The sequence below is a fragment of the Bombina bombina genome, chromosome 1 (assembly GCF_027579735.1).
Source record: "Bombina bombina isolate aBomBom1 chromosome 1, aBomBom1.pri, whole genome shotgun sequence".
NCBI classification, from domain to species: Eukaryota; Metazoa; Chordata; class Amphibia; order Anura; family Bombinatoridae; genus Bombina; species Bombina bombina.
Window position 1 is genome coordinate 1,251,633,294 of NC_069499.1, and position 18,488 is coordinate 1,251,651,781.

General features: G+C 39.1%; 1 protein-coding gene across 1 annotated transcript in view; it reads right to left on the minus strand.

Annotated features, from left to right (window-relative positions):
- Positions 1-18,488, minus strand: part of MLYCD (malonyl-CoA decarboxylase) — a 558,150-nt gene that overhangs the window by 303,476 nt on the left and 236,186 nt on the right. The window contains 1 exon segment of the mRNA XM_053700801.1: positions 13,565-13,677. Coding sequence (XP_053556776.1) covers positions 13,565-13,677 — 113 coding nt within the window.

Genomic DNA, 18,488 nt, shown 5'->3' on the forward strand with positions numbered 1-18,488 from the left:
GTATCAAAGTATCAATGACCGAATCAGAGAATCCTCTCTTAGATAAAATCAAGCTTTCAATCTCCAAGCAGTCAGCTGCAGAGAAATTAGATTTGGATGTTGGAAAGGACCTTAAATGAGAAGGTCCTGTCTCAAAGGAAGTTTCCACAGTGTAAGAGAGGACATGTCCACTAAATCCGCATACCAAGTCCTGCGTGGCCACCCAGGCGCTATCAGGATTACTGAAGCTTTCTCCTGTTTGATTCGAGCAATAACGCATGGAAGGAGAGGAAACTGTGGAAACACATAAGGTAGGCTGAATGACCAAGGTATAAAAATATTAGAAATTTAATAATATTATAATTGAAATTGTGCAATCTTTTGTTTTCACAGTTTTTTGTTTCTCACAAGTTATGTTTTCTAACAAAATATTTGATACCTAGGTAGAAACAATTTGATAATAAATAAAAAACAATGGTTGAAATACTAAGGTAGGCTCAGGAGCGTGCAGGTGTCTTGAGTACTATTTGCACTGTTACTGTTTACAAATATACTAAACAACAAATTGTAGCTATACAAATAGTACTCAAGACACCTGCACGCTCCTGAGCCTACCTTAGTATTTCAACCAGGGAGATAAACATAAAAAGCTTTCTACACATTGATTGGTTAGATGAGAGTACACGCTCTTGTGTCCCTAAATGGTAAAAGAGACCAGGAATATAAATACCTTCACTTCCAGAGGCTTTAAATAGCCTTGAATCACCACATCTGGTATCTTGAAAAAGGCTGTCCAGCCGAAACGCATTGATACCAGAGCACCCCTGCACAGGATTTGAGAGACACGAGAAGAACACTCCTTATAACTTATCTAAGAAATGGGAATATCAGTTATACCCATTTGAAAATATAAGTATCCACCCAGCGGCGTATATTTAACCGCATTGATTATCAACAGCCACATCGGTAACTAGAAGTAACTTTCTTCTTATCTTCAAAGCTACACTGCAGCACCCTGATCGGTCACTGACCGACATCTAAAAACCTCGGAACAGCAGACCGGAGAGGCATAAAGAATCAACACCAGACGGTTATCCCATAACCACAACATCGTGATCGGTCACTGACCGACAAACAAGACACAGATTAGAAAACCGGAGCAGCTTAAGAATCACCATCAAACGGTTAGAACATAACCGCACCAAAGATCATACCAGGAAACCCTAAGGAGCTCGATCGGTCACTGACCGACAAAGAAAAAGGCAACAGAGCGGCCACGGGAACCACACAAGCACTCACATACAAGTGAAACCCGAATATTTTCCCAGCAAACAGATAGCTCACCAAAAAATAGGACACAAAGCGGCATTTATTTAACCGCCAGCGGCTCATATAAGATAACCGCCTGCTTGTTTTGAAACCATAAAAAGAAATTCCAAAACAAAGAAAGAAAAATCATTGGCATTGCGGCGTTTATTTAACCGCATTTTCCTCATATAAGTGGTATCAAGCAGATACACTTCAAGGCACTGATTTGTACACATATATTACAGTGTGATAATAATCGCACAAACCGTGCTTCACCATATGATATATTGAAGCCTAAGATAAGACCAGAAATTGCAAATCTGAACTAGATACAAAGTATCCTATATGAACTATACTTGAACTATTGTTTTTTATTTATTATCAAATTGTTTCTACCTAGGTATCACATATTTTGTTAGAAAACATAACTTGTGAGAAACAAAAAACTGTGAAAACAAAAGATTGCACGATTTCAATTATAATATTATTAAATTTCTAATATTTTTATACATATTTTTATACATATTTTTATACATATTTTTATACATATAGACACCGGTGTCATTTTTAATTTTAAAGGAATTTGTATAATCTCTGTTTAATGTGTATTTTTAGCATCACCTATATTGGGTAAACTTACCAATTTAAATAAAGGAACGTATTTATTACTTAACAAGTTTTGACATCCATTTATCCAAAAGTGAATATAAAACTAGGACTTATTAAATCATTCTATGCACACAATATATTTATATTATACCGACTCTATTAAATTTCAAATATATTTACAGTAAGAACCACAGGGAATAGCATCTTGGTTTTGCGCCACCTACCACAACTATCTGTAATTCTTTAAACTTTGGGATAAAGTTTACTTCAGGTGTGCCCGATTCCCTACCAGCTAGACGGTCTAACCCCACCAAATAACTGAATGACCAAGGCACTGCCAGGGCATCTATCAGTTCGGCCTGGGGATCCCTCGACCTGGATCCGTAACGTGGAAGCTTGGCATTCTGACTAGATGCCATCAGATCTAGTTCCGGTCTGCCCCATTGGCGAATCAATGATGCAAACACCTCCGGGTGGAGTTCCCACTCCCCCGGATGAAAAGTCTGACGACTTAGAAAATCCGCTTCCCAGTTTTCTACTCCTGGGATGTAGATTGCAGACAGATAACAAGACTTGGCCTTCGCCCATCGGATTATCTTGGATACTTCTATCATCGCTAAGGAACTCCTCATTCCCCATTCTTAGAAACTGATGATGATATTTTTTGATAGGGATGTGAAGGTAAGCATCCTTTAAGTCCACGGTAGTCATATATTGACCCTCCTGGATCATTGGTAAAATTGTTCGTATAGTCTCCATCTTGAACGATGGGACTCTGAGAAACTTGTTTAAACACTTGATCTAAAATGGGTCTGAAAGTTCCCTCTTTTTTTGGAAATCACGAAAAGATTTGAGTAAAACCCCTGCCCCTGTTCTAGTTTTGGAACGGGACAAATTACTCCCATGGAAGAGAGGTCTTTTATACAGCGTAAGAACGCCTCTCTTTATCTGGTCTACAGACAATCGTGAAAGATTAAATCCCCCTCTTGGGAGAAAATCCTTGAATTCCAGTTGATATCCATGGGTCACGATTTCCAGCATCCAGGGGTTCTGAACATCTCTTGCCCAAGCCTGAGCAAAGAAGGAATGTCTGCCGCCTACTAGATCCAGTCCCAGATCGGGGGCCGCCCCTTCATGCTGTCTTTGTAGCAGCAGCGGGCTTCTTGGATTGTTTACCTTTATTCCAAGCCTGGTTGGGTCTCCAGACTGACTTAGATTGAGCAAAATTCCCTTCCTGCTTTGTGGAGGAAGAGGAAGCAGAGGGTCCTCCTTTAAAGTTTCCTAAGGAACGAAAATTATTTTGTTTACCCCTCATCTTAACAGACTTATCCTGAGGTAGAGCATGGCCTACACCTCCAGTAATGTCAGAAATAATGTCCTTCAATTCAGGCCCGAATAGGGTCTTACCTTTAAAAGGAATAGCTAAAAGTTTAGATTTTGATGACACATCAGCAGACCAAGATTTGAGCCATAACACCCTACGCGCTAGAATGGCAAATCCTGCATTTTTCGCCGCTAATTTAGCAATTTGAAAAGCGGCATCAGTAATAAAAGAATTAGCTAGCTTGAGAGCCTTAATTCTATCCAAAATGTCATCTAATGGAGTCTCAACCTTTAGGGACTCTTCTAGAGCATCAAACCAAAAAGCTGCTGCAGTAGTTACTGGAACAATGCAAGCCGTAGGATGTAAAAGAAAACCCTGATGAATAAATAATTTCTTTAGGAGACCCTCTAACTTTTTATCCATAGGGTCTTTGAAAGCACAACTGTCCTCAATAGGTATAGTTGTACGCATAGCCAGGGTAGATATAGCTCCCTCCACCTTAGGGATCGTTTGCCACGAGTCTCGAATGGTGTCTGATATGGGAAACATTTTCTGAAAATTAGGAGGGGGAGAGAACGGAATACCTGGTCTATCCCATTCCTTTTTTACAATTTCCGAAATTCTTTTAGGAACCGGAAAAACATCAGTGTAAGTAGGCACCTCTAGATATTTGTCCATCTTACACAATTTCTCTGGTGGTATCACAATAGAGTCACAATCATCCAGAGTTGCTAAAACCTCCCGAAGTAACAGGCGGAGGTGTTCAAGCTTAAATTTAAAGGACATCACGTCCGAATCTATCTGAGGTAACATATTTCCTGAGTCTGAAAGTTCTCCCTCAGACAGCAATTCGATGACCCCCAACTCAGAGCACTGTGAGGGTACATCGGAAATAGCCAATAAAGCATCCGAGGATTCAGTATTCACATTAATACCTGACCTACTGCGTTTACCCTGTAACACTGGTAATTTAGATAATACCTCTGTAAGGGTAGTTGACATAACTGCAGCCATCTCCTGCAGCCTAAAAGAATTAGACATACTAGAAGTACTTGGCGTCGATTGTGTGGGCGTTAAAGGATGTGACACTTGGGGAGAATTGGATGGCATATCCTGGTTCTCTTCAGATTGAGAATCATCCTTAGGCACAATTTCTTTACTTAAAATATGCTTTTTACAATGTAAGGCCCTTTCAGTACAAGAGGTACACAATGGCTTCTAAACTAGACTAGTAATAACCACAATAGTCGTTAAACACTTTATTTATTGATTTAAACAATTTTTCGAAAAATGTGTACTGCGCCTTTAAGAAATAAAAAGCGCACACATTTTCCAAAACTGCTTCAAAACATTAATTTACCCTTTAAAATTAACTACACCTAATCAATGGCTCCAAAAATTATTGCACCCCAAGAGTAAGGGGAGAAATTAACCTCTAAAAAGGTATTTATAGTCACAAATATGTTAGATTTGACAAAAATAACCCCTGCACCTAGCCACAGCCTGCCCCCAGGGTGCTGCAAAATTACTCTACAACGATCCGGTTAACAGAACACCAGTCTAGGCTCAACCAGAGCTAATGCCTGCTGCCTTCTCAGCCAGAGTAAAGTGCGCGTCTGAGCGCGCAAAAATAAGCCCCGCCCATCACATCCGATGATCGTATAGGCCTGAACAACCGCATGGTGAAGCGGTTTAGAGTATAAGCCATGTGGATTTATTTAGCCCCTAAGTACACTCAAAAAATGTGGCCCAACTGTTTATTAAAGGGACATTATACACTCATTTTTTCTTTGCATATATATGTTTTGTAGATGATCTATTTATATAGCCCATAAAGTTTGATTTTTCAAAAAAATTATAGTTTTGCTTATTTTTAAATAACATTGCTCTGATTTTCAGACTCCTAACCAAGCCCCAAAGTTTGATGTGAATACCATCAGCTACCTTCTCCAGCTTGCTCCTGTTTGTGTAAAGGGTCTTTTCATATGCAAAAGAAGGGGAGGGGGGGATGTCTTATTTCTCACTTGCAGTGGGCTTTCCAACTAACTTTTCAACATAGCTAAACTGAGGGTTTCTAAGTAAGTTTTTAAACAGTTTTATACTGGATTTTTATATCAGTATCTGTGCATCTTATTCTTTATAGTAGTGTCTATTACATGCAGTTTTATGAAAATGAGTGTATACTGTCCCTTTAACAATAAAAACCGTTAAGCATATTCCTGTCTCTCCCAGTGTCTCTTTATAATGCTGTTAAGTCCATTATAATGCTTGGCCCAATATGTCAATAAAATAAACTAAGCACAGGTTTCTCAGTAATACCCTTTGTTTTAAAGGTCTAATGCTTACCCCTTCCCTTGCAGGGAAATAAATGTCAGCCAGTTCTGATATACCAAGTCTCCTCAGAAATAAAGGGCTGCACATACCTCAATGCTGCTTGTAGCATGAAACCGTTCTCCACACTGAAGAAGTATCTTGTATTACCTTCAGAGGCTTTGTGGAAACCAACATGGATCTTAGTTACATCTGCTAAGATCATCAACCTCAGGGCAGAAATCTTCTTCCATATCCCCCTGAGGAAAATAGCACACACCGGTACCATTTAAAATAAAAAACTTCTTGATTGAAGAAACTAAAACTAACACCTCACTTTACCTCTTCCTAGTATAACACAGGCAAAGAGAATGACTGGGGGTGGAGGGAAGGGAGGAGCTATATATACAGCTCTGCTGTTGTGCTCTTTGCCACTTCCTGTTAGCAGAAGGATAATATCCCACAAGTAAGGATGAAATCCGTGGACTCGTCATATCTTGTAGAAGAAAGAAAGAAAGGATATTCTTAAAGCTTGGACAGCAGATGCAGCAAAAGTCCATTTACGGCTAGCCACTGCACATTTATGTCTGAACATGGAACTTGATTATTCAGCAATCAATTATGTAGGAATTTCAGGATATGTAAAGCCACAGATTAAAAAAAAAAATTGAAATGCAACTCCTAGAGTGCTGGATTCTATAGTTAAGTGAACCCATTTGATGTGCAAATTAAAGACAAAAACTTCATGTTTACAGTCCAAACATCAAGAAAATAGAGTTATTTTAAATGTACCCTTCATCTGGCCCATTATATCATAGGTATAATGGAGGAAAACTTTGTTATGAGACTCATTCAAGCAGGAACTGATCAGTTTTGAAGTGATTAAATATCTCACTAGCATATGGAATTAGGCATAATGCTCAAGACTCATCACTGGCAGAAACATTTTACAAATGCACATAAATCTTCTGCCTCTTCTTTAATGCTTGAAGTAAAAGTATAAGATTCTGTTTTGATGGTATCTTACAACCCGTTTATTTGAAAAAACGTACACCTTCTGAGATTACCATCATGTTGGAGATGGTGTGGGAAAGCTGGAACAATGTCCTATATAGGGTGGCAATGATGTAAGATCAAACCTTTTTGGAAAAGCTTGGCAAGGTTATATCAGAATCTGCAGGGGTCAAATTTAAGCTTACTCCAATAATAGCTCTGCTAAATGACAAACCAGATTCCCATTACAAAATCAGACTGAGCCTTTTACAGATTGGCCTTAATACTACTTGTTCACTTATTGCCAGACATGGGAAAAAGGAGCAAATTCCCACGCTTGTTTATCAGAATTAACAACATGTTTTCTTAACATGAATACAGGTTTTTTTAAGGCAAAATAAAATTGCAATATTTAATGATGTAAAATTATATTGTGATTAAAAATACAATCATCAGATAAATAAAATTATGCACAATATCAGTGACAGAAAAATTATGTTCACAATTGGTATTACGGATTGGCATGCAAAATAGACACAAGTAAAAAAATCTTTTTTGCACAAAGAATAGCAAAATTAATAACACTAACATTAGAAGTCATTGGAGATCCTTTTCCTAAAAAAAAAAACAAAAAAACATCTTCCTTTTGTAGCAGAATAGAATATTTAACTTTAGACAACCAAAAGGAAATTTTACGCCAAAACAAAATTATTTTGGGACAATTCCAAATACAATGGTTTAAATTATCCCGAGGAAAACAACATCAGTATTCTCAGTGATTCACAGTGGTAATTATGCAACAGTAAAACAATAGAATAACTCAGTGAAACAAAATTGGTTAGCAGCTTCTGCCACAGAGAGGCTATAGTGTATGTACAATTGTATGCAAAAGTTTAGGCACCCCTGACAGTTTCCATGATTTTCATTTATAAATAATTGGGTGTTTGGATCAGCAATTTTCATTTTTATCTATCAAATAACTGAAGGACACAGTAATATTTCAGTAGTGAAATGAGGATTATTGGATTAACAGAAAATGTGCAATATGCATCAAAACGAAATTATACAGGTGCATACATTTGGGCACCCCAACAGAAATATTGCATCAATATTTAGTAGAGCCTCCTTTAGCAGAACTAACTGCCTCTAGACACTTCCTATAGCCTGTAATGAGTGTCTGGATTCTGGATAAAGGAATTTTGGACCATTACTTCTTGTAAAACATCTACAGTTCAGTTAGGTTTGATGGTTGCCGATCAAGGACAGCCCGCTTCAAATCACCCCACAGATTTTCAATGATATTCAGGTCTGGGGACTGGGATGGCCATTCCAGAACATTGTACTTGTTCCTCTGCATAAATGCCAGAGTAGGTTTTGAGCAGTTTTTTGGGTTGTTGAAATATCCAGACCCAGTGTAACTTTGTGACTGATTCCTCAACATTATTCTCAAGTATCTGCTGATATTGAGTGGAATCCATGCGACCCTCAACTTTAACAAGATTCCCAGTACCGGCACTGGCCACACAGACCCACAGCATGATGGAACATCCACCAAATTCTACTGTAGGTAACAAGTGTTTGTCTTGGAACGCTGTGTTCTTTTGCCGCCATGCATAACGCCCCTTGTCATGACCAAATAACTCAATCTTTGTTTCATCAGTCCACAGCACCTTCTTTCAAAATGAAGCTGGCTTGTCCAAATGTGCGTTTGCATACCTGAAGCAACTCTACGTGTGTGCAGAAAAGGCTTCTTCTGCATCACTCTCCCATACAGCTTCTCCTTGTGCAAAGTGCGCTGAATTGCTGAACGATGCACAGTGACACCATCTGCAGCAAGATGATGTTGTAGGTCTTTGGAGGTGGTCTGTGTGCTGTTTTTGACCGTTCTTACCATCCTTTCCCTTTCCGATATTTTACTTGGCCTGCCACTATGTTCCTTAGAGTGGACACAGACAGCATAAATCTCTGCGATAGCTTTTTGTAGCCTTCCCTAAACCATAATGTTGAACAATCTTTGTTTTCAGGTCATTTAAGAGTTGTTTTGAGGCCCCCATATTGCCACTCTTCAGAGGAGAGTCAAAGAGAACAACAACAACTTGCAATTGGCCACCTTAAATACCTTTTCTCATGATTGGATGCACCAGTCTATGAAGTTCAAGGCTTAATGGGATCACCAAACCAATTGTGTGTTCCAATTAATCAGTGCTAGGTAGTTACAGGTATTCAGATCAACAAAATGACAAGGGTGCACACATGTATGTATGTATGTATGTATGTATGTATGTATGTATATATATATATATACATATATATATACACACAAATATATACACATGTATATATATATATATATATATATATATATATACACATACATATTTATATATATATATATATATATATATATATATACATACATATACATATACAAACACACACACACACATATATATATATATATATATATATACACATACACACACACACATTATATATATATATATATATATATATATATATATATATATATATATATATATATACACATACACACACACACATACATAAACACACACATAGCCATAGAACAAGCTATTATGTTATTGTTCGTTCCCAGGTTGAGCACTTCTCTCTTTTTATTTATGCAAATTATGACACTTAGGGAAGTCTCCCTAAGTGTGATGCGGGAATCCAGACGTGGTCCCATTGCTCCGTGTGCCTAGAGGGATATGGCTGCACTTCACTGACGAGGCCCACAATAGGCCGAAACGTATGTGCTGGGGTTTTGCCGTTTCTCTCGTTCAGAGAGGGATTGCCTGGTATTTCGGGGCTGGACTGTACTGTGAAGTCAGGATCAGACTGATATGCTTCAGGAAAGTTCTTCTCTGTGGAAGACACATGTTGAGCAAAACGAGGCTGCTTCTTGGGTGGTAACTAGCCAAAGAACAAGCTATTATGCTATTGTTCGTTCCCAGGTTGAGCACTTCTCTCTTTTTATTTTGTTTATAGGAAAGTGTCTGGGAGCTGCAAGAACGCCACCGGCCTTCACGCTGCGCCGCCCGAGCCAAACCCGGAAGTGGGTCTCATAACGTCACCTCTCAAATGCCGGCGGCAGAAAAACCCCCCTGTGTGTCAGGACAAAGTGATTTAGACTTAGTGCGCAAGTGTAATACCAATATATAGTAGTGTGGTAAGACATATGTGCTTGAATTTAATGTGACAAGTAGTGTATATTTAATAGCGTGTAAAGGTAATATACTGTAAATCATTATATGGAAGAGTGTTGCATAATAAAATATAGCATAATAAAAATTATAGGGGGGGCAGGGTACTGGCTGGAAATAAGGAGGTATAAAACTCCAAAATAGCGGCATAGTGGGGGAATGATGGCCATGTTAAGAGAATATACAATACATATAAGTAGATGGCCATATACATCAAAGTGAGTACCATTGTAGGACATGTAAATTAATATGAGCATGGACAAAATGGACAATATGGTGCTATATATGCCGCCCGCTACTGCAGCAGAAGGCATGACTATATGTGAAGAGGTCATAATGATATAAGGGTCTGTATTCAGCTACAGAAGAATACATGGACCTATATACTAAGGGATATATGTGTTGGAAGAATAGTGCCATGGAGTATACATATATAAAGTATATTAAGTCCTCATGGTTTTTTATGGGAAGGCTTGTAATGAAGTACTCCAAGTGGAATTAGAGGTAACTATGCCAATCCAGGTGGGTGTTTAGTCCCCTAGGTATAAGTGTTCCTAATTCAAAAGTCCTTCTTGCTTCCAGTTGAAGAAGGCATTTGCCTTGATCGCCTCCCCTAGGCATCAGGGGAACGTGGTCTATTAGTGTGTACTTAAGATCTTTGACCGTGTGGCCTGCTTGTAAGAAGTGCAGTGCCACTGGTTGGTCTGTAGTACCCTTATCGATGGCCACTCTTATAGATGATCTATGATTGGCCATCCTAATGCGGAGGTCGTCTGTGGTCTTTCCCACGTAGAATAATCCGCACAGTGGAGTAAGTATACCATGTGGGTGGTAGTGCAGGTCATACAATCTTTATGATATTTTCTTCTACTGTGCAGATGCGTGAAATAAGGGCCAGCTATGAGGCCATTACAGGTGGTACACAGCCTGTACATCTAAAACAAACCAGGTTTTTCTGTTTTTAACCAGGTTGTTTTCTCATAACAGTGGGCAGGGTCTGTATGTACCATCCGATCACGGAGAGATTTCCCCCTTCTGTAACCCACTCTCGTTGGTGGAGAGTCCTGGAATGGCAGAGAAGGGTCTGAAGTAATAATCTGCCAGTTCTTTCTGAGGCTGTCTGCTAAGCCCTGTTTATCATGCGTATAAGTGGTAGAGAATGTAAGTCTAAACTGTTGTAGTGTTTCTTTATTCTCCGATGTAGTGGTCCATAGGTTCTGTTTCACCTGGGCAAGTGTTTTTCCTGGATATCCTCTTTCCAAAAATCTGTAGGTCATTTCATCTAGTTGTTGATTAAGATTTTGCTCTTCCGTATTGTTCCTAATCACCCTCTTGTATTGCGAATTGGGTAAAGCCCTTTTTAATGCCGGAGGATGGCAACTTGTATAGTGCAAGAGAAGGATAGAGAATTTCTGTCTGTCGTTTTTCTGAACAACGTTGACTGTAATCCATCAGGTCCCTTGTATAGTCGAAGATCCAGAAAGTCGATTGAGGAGAGATTATAATTCATCTTGAGTTGTATGACTGGGGATACTGTGTTAAGTTTTTCAAACCATAATAGTAGTTCCTTTTCTGTGCCATGCCAGATCAATTTCAGGTCATCTATATAATGCTTGAACAGTAAAATTCTCGTGTCATTGAAAAGGTCTGTGTCTTGCATCTCAAAACTGCGCCATCAATAAGTTGGCGTAGCATGGGGCCACATTGGACCCCATCGCCGTCCCAGAGCGCTAAAAGTAGAGCTGTTTTTCAAATTTAAAATAATTTGTGGTCAAACTGAATTCTAGTAGTGTTAAAAGTACATAGGGATATCTCTGTAGTTGTTTTTAAATTGCTCTGAGTCCCTGCTGGTGGCAGTGTAAAGACTCGTAAAGTCCAGTGTGACCAAAATGTCATCTGCCCTCTGTGGTTCCATGGTCTTCAGTATGTTGAGAAGCATGTTAGAATCTAGTAAAAATGAGTCCATGCGTCTAACCAATGGTTGTAGGTGCATGTCCACAAACCTGGCTAGCGGTTGGTGGAGGAACTGTATGGCTGACACTATCGGTCTACCTGGGGGCCGGTGCAGTCTCTTATGTATTTTAGGTACAGTATAGAAGACCAGGAGTCTAAGATGTGTTGTTGTGAGAAATCCCAGTTCCTGTATTGTAATGTACCCTGCTTGGAAAGTCTGTTCCAGATAGTTGTCAATCTTGGCTTTAAAGACCCCGGTCAGATTCCTAGGTAGTTTGCGATAGGTCTCGGGGTCCTTTAGTTGATGTAGGGCCTCCTCTCTATAGTCCTTCTAGTTCTGAAGGACTATGGCCCCTCCTTTATCGGCTTCCCTTATGATTATTGTAGGATCTTGTGCCAATGTGGTGATAGCCTGGCGCTCCTCTTTGGTGCAGTTGTTGAACCCCTGGGTGTTCTGTTGCTTGATTTTGCTTTCCATATAATTTTGTGTGAGTCTGTGGTAGGTGCGGATACTGGCATTGTTGCTCTGTGGATCAAAGGTCGACTGTTACTTAAGCTTATGAGAGCTTTGGATTGATTCCTCTGATTTCCCAAAATATTCCTTCAGTTTGAGTTGTCTTTGGAATTTTTGGAGATCGATATAGAGTCCAAAGGCATCAGAGCTACATGTGGGTATATATGTCAGACCTTTGTTTAGTACCCCATTTTCAATAGGTGTCAGTATCCTGTCACTAAGGTTGACTACAATATTCAGTTCCGGACATTCGGTGGCCTTGGAGGTTTTGCGCTTTGTACTCGCTCCTTCTGGGATGGGGTCTTTGCCTCCCCCGTTTTTTGAGCAGGTGGTGACCCCTGTACTTAGAGTTAGTTCTGTACTCAACGGCAAATTGGGGGGTTCCCCCTCTGAGCAAGAGCCCGAGGAATCCACTGTATGCAAATTAACTGGTTTCCTATACCGTCTTCTAAAGCGGGCTGGGTACTCTTCTTGGCGATCCTGTTGTGACAACTGCCAGATGTATATGTGTCTATCCCTGTAGTCATGTGCAGTGTTCCCTCTAAGGCCAGTTTTGTGTGCGGCCCAGCAGTGAAACAGTTAATTAGGTAACCACACCCTGCAATTAGCAAACACTGCACAATGCAGATGGTAAGGTATGGTTCTCTTGTTAACTGTTTCACTGCTGGGCTGCACACAAAACTGGCCTTAGAGGGAACACTGGTCATGTGTTACTGTTTCAAGTTTGTTTTTGTTTTCTTGAATTGCATTAATTCAACCTCATATTGATGTTGGAGTTATAAACTTATCCATCCAATTCTCTTGTTGATCTTGTTGTATGGTTGCAAGATTCAATGCCTCATACTGTGCGATTTCTGTTTGTACCTGTTGGAGTTGTACATTTACTTCCTGAATTACTAGTAGGATAAGATCCAATGAGCACTTATTAAGTATGATACACTACCTATCACAAAAGGCTGCGTTACAGCGTCCTATTGTGGGGGTGTTTCTTATCCGGAAGCCACGGGGTATATACATGTATCTTTTCCTGTGATAAATAAGTGCCATGAAGTTCCAGGTCTTTCTTAAGCTTTTTCAGCTTTAGGAGGTGATTGTAGACGTACAACGTTTTTTTAGATGATGGTGCAATTGTCAGTTCATCAAACAAAATGGTTGCTGTATCCTCCTCTGTAAAGTGGAATGTCTTTGCCCTTGTTATTGTATCCATAGTAAGGGTGGCAGCTGTTAAAGCAACATCAGTGGATTTCACTACCATTTTAGAAATGGTTATTTCAGATAAAAAGTTTATCACATATTTAAGGTTAATGATTAAAAATAGGATAAGCGATTAAGGCATTTAAGTACACTTACTCACTAATCTTCTGAAGCACCTCACAGGGGGACTGCCAGGTAATTCTCTCCAGGTTCAGAAATCCTACAGAGAACCACTCTGAAAGCATGCTTTTCAGTACTCCACTCATCTCCTGAAAAAATTAAGGAAAAACAAAATTTATGCTTACCTGATAAATTTCTTTCTTTACAGACATGGAGAGTCCACAACAGCATTCCAATTACTACAGGGATATTCACTCCTAGCCAGCAGGAGGAGGCAAAGAGCGCCACAGCAAAGCTGTTAAATGTCACTTCCCTTACCCATAACCCCCAGTCATTCAGCCGAAGGAAAATGGAAAAAGATAACACAAAGGTGTAGAGGTGGCTGAGGTTTAACAAAAAATACTCTAAGTCAAATTAAGGGTGGGGTCGTGGACTCTCCATGTCCGGAAAGAAATTTATCAGGTAAGCATGAATTTTGTTTTCTTTGCTAAGACATGGAGAGTCCACAACGTCATTCCAAATACTAGTGGGAACTAATACCCAAGCTAGAATGAACAGGGAGGGAGAACAAAACAAGTAGACCTAAACAGAAGGCACCACCACTTGAAGAACTGTATGGAAAGTATGCAGAGAGGACGATGTTGCCGCCTTGCAAATCTGTTCCACAGAAGCTTCATTTTTGAAAGCCCAAGAAGAGGAGACAGCCCTAGTGGAATGACCTGTAATTCTCTCAGGAGGCAGCAGTCCAGCAGTCTCATAAGCAAAATGAATCATAGTTCTCAACGAGAGGGAAAGAGAAGCAGAAGTGGCCTTCTGACACTTACGCTTTCATCAGAAACAAACAAACAAACAGGGCAGAAGACTGGCTAAAATCCTTTGTATACTGTAGGTGGAATTTTAGAGAACGCACAACATCCAAGTTATGCAACAGACGTTCCTTTTGAGAAGAAGAATTAGCACAGAGAGAAGGAACAACAATTTCCTGATTAATATTTCTATCCGAAACCACCTTAGGGAGAAAACCCAATTTAGTACGAAGGACCGCCTTATTCATGGCCAAGGAACTCCGAGTTCCTCCCTGGTTATGTTAGCATCAGAGATAAAGGAATTGGCAAGTTTGAGGGTCTTAATCCTATATTGGATCTCCTCTAAAGTAGTCTCTTCTAAAATCAATTCAGATAAGGCATCGCACCAATAAGATGCTGCACTTGCTACTGTAGCAATACAAACTGCAGGTTTCCATTGTAGACCCTGATGCACACACATCTTCTTTAACTAAGCCTCCAGCATTTTGTCCATATGATCCTCCTTAAAGGAACAGCTATCCTCAATAGGGATTGTGGTTCTCTTAGCCAGAGTAGAAATAGCCCCTTCTACCTTAGGCACTGTGCGCCATGCGTCTCAAATGGAGTCAGCAACAGGAAAAATCTTTTTAAAAACGGGAGATGGGGAGAAAGGTATCCCTGGCTTATTTCACTCCTGTGCAATGATCTCCGACACACAGTCAGGGACAGGAAACACTTCTACAGAGGAAGAAACATCATAGTACTTATTACGTTTACTAGATTTCTTAGGCTTGACAGCGACAGAAGTATCGGAGTCATCCAAAGTAACCAATACCTCTTTTAATAGTAAGCTGAGGTGTTCAAGCTAAGATCTGACGTTTACCTCTTCAGAGTCATTTAAAGGAATTATACTGTCCGAATCTGATATTTCACCCTCAGAACCTTCCGAGATATCCTACTTATCAGACTTAGGATGGACTGAACCTTCACAACAGCAGAGGCAACAGACACCTTACTATCAGAAAAGTGTTTAGATTTCCTCTTGCGCTTCCCCAACATAGGAAAAGCAGATAATGCCACAGATACTGCAGAAGATATCTGTGCAGCAAAATCTACAGGCAAATATACCCCTCCAGAAGGCTGAGAGGAACCGCAGGGCACAGTATGTGACGTCAATGAAGCTTAGGACGTTTGAGGAGAAAACTGCGGCATAACCTGAACAGCATTATCCTGGGAGACAATAGGCTCAGAGGGCAATAATCGTTATAGCCAAACATGTGGCACAAAATTGCATAGGCAAAACAATTTGGGCCTCTAGACCAGTGTTTTTCAACCAGTGTACCGTGGCACACTAGTGTGCCGTGAGAGATCCTCAGGTGTGCCACGGCAGACTGACAACAGTGTGACATGTTTTTTAAACTTTGCTTGTTTTTTACTCCCAGTGCAGGAGTAGTTTGTAGGAGGCATGGCATAACAGCACAATACATACAGTATGTGTGTGTTTGTGTGTATATGTATATATATATATGCTGTATTAGGCTACAATATGTGATTTTTTTAAAATTTTGGGATGGTGGTGTGCCACAGGATTTTTTAATGTAAAAAAGTGTGCCACGGCAAAAAAAAAGGTTAAAAATCACTGCTCTAGACATAAGCATCTATTAAAAGAAACATATTTTGTTTGCATGTCCATAGCTTGAAAAAAAATTCCCCAAAATTAAAGGTGAAATTTAAAATTTGAAATAAAGACTACTGTCACTTTAAGAAGAGACTTTATTCCCTCAAAGTGTTAACACGCTAATATAATTTAACTGCCCAAAAGAAACAATCTCAGGACCTCTACACCTCAGACAGTCTGAGGTGCCCTACCGCAATTCTAGAAAAAACTGCAGAGTAAAACAGAAAAAAAAGACCCTTGCAGCTCCGGGTCAAATTCATAAGAAAAGTCTGGTAAAATGAGCCCTACTGTTCTTATCGTCTAATAAAATGCCCCACATAAAACTCTTGCCACACTACAAGAGTTATTAAATTAAGAGACACAGAGGAAACTTCCCCAAAATAAAGTGAAGATTAACCACTAGTCTCCACATACATATGTGCCTGCACCCATTGACAGAGGCAAAGAGAATGACTGGGGGTTATGGGTAAGGGAAGTGACAGTTAACAGCTCTGCTGCTCTATGCCTCCTCCTGCTGGCCAGAAGTGAATCTCCCACTAGTAACTGGAATGACGTTGCAGACTCTCCATGTCTTAGGAAAGAAAGTAAAACTTGAAAAACATCAGTTTAGAATGCACTGAAGAACTATATTTTAACCAATATACACAATTTTGCTTATGAGTTGAGCTCTTTTTAAAAGCACCTAATCAAGCCTATTTTTGAAAAATGTGAAACCAAAGATAAACCTATATAACATATACAGTATGTATGTGAAAATATTTGAACACAATTATACAGAACAAATACAATTGACTAGAATTCAAGATAAAAAAAATCAATAAAGAAATGAATAAAAATAAATCAAACATTTAAAACACAAAAGAAAGAGTTATACTTGCCTAAGGCAATTTACTTTTCTTGACTGACACCAACAAAGATTTGTTCCCCTTTTAGAGGTATGGCCAGAAACGCAAAAAATAATCTGTTATCTTTCATTAGAGCATTTTATATGTAAACAAATTCCCTTTTCTAACTAGGGGTTGATCATAATCTTTCTGCTATTTTCAATCGATATTGGCCTAGATTAGAAGTCGAGCACTATCGATAGCACCAGGTGCGCTATCAATACTGTGTGCCTGTACTAAGAGTAGAGCATAATCTGATATGACAAACCCATGGTAAAAAAGTATCACCGGAGAATATTAATGCGGCCAACATTTTATAGTTTGCCCTAGATTTTCAATGGATGGCACACACACAGTTTATGCCGTGGTTAGGTTCCAGAAGGAATAATTGTAAATTGAAACCGTTGTAAATTGAAACCCAGTTTATAATGTAAGTCAAAGGGAAGTGAGGGAGTTAGTTTCCAGGCCCCTCTAAAAATTGTAATAAGTAACATCTAATACATTATTTTTAAAGCTTTGAAATGAAGACTTAAAATGCTAAACAGCATTATAAACCTAATAATAAACCTAATAATATAAATTGTATCATTATCAAACTAGGTTTAATGAACAAAAACATTTGCTAAACAGCACCTTATAAAATAATTACACAAAAGATTGTATCATCATAAAACGAAGTTTAATGAACAAAAACGTTTTTTTACTTGCATTTTTCTGCAAACAGTTCTCTGCATTGTTAGAATGTTAGATAATATTGGGTCTGTACCTATTCTATGCATTTCAATCTGCAGTGATTAATAGGCAATTAGGCACCCTCACCTCAAGCAGCTGGACAGGAAGATAAAACATAATTTATGTAAGAACTTACCTGATAAATTCATTTCTTTCATATTAGCAAGAGTCCATGAGCTAGTGACGTATGGGATATACATTCCTACCAGGAGGGGCAAAGTTTCCCAAACCTCAAAATGCCTATAAATACACCCCTCACCACACCCACAATTCAGTTTAATGAATAGCCAAGAAGTGGGGTGATAAAAAAGTGCGAAAGCATATAAAATAAGGAATTGGAATAATTGTGCTTTATACAAAATCATAACCACCACAAAAAAAGGGCGGGCCTCATGGACTCTTGCTAATATGAAAGAAATGAATTTATCAGGTAAGTTCTTACATAAATTATGTTTTCTTTCATGTAATTAGCAAGAGTCCATGAGCTAGTGACGTATGGGATAATGACTACCCAAGATGTGGATCTTTCCACACAAGAGTCACTAGAGAGGGAGGGATAAAATAAAGACAGCCAATTCCTGCTGAAAATAATCCACACCCAAAATAAAGTTTAACGAAAAACATAAGCAGAAGATTCAAACTGAAACCGCTGCCTGAAGTACTTTTCTACCAAAAACTGCTTCAGAAGAAGAAAATACATCAAAATGGTAGAATTTAGTAAAAGTATGCAAAGAGGACCAAGTTGCTGCTTTGCAGATCTGGTCAACCGAAGCTTCATTCCTAAACGCCCAGGAAGTAGAAACTGACCTAGTAGAATGAGCTGTAATTCTCTGAGGCGGAGTTTTACCCGACTCAACATAGGCAAGATGAATTAAAGATTT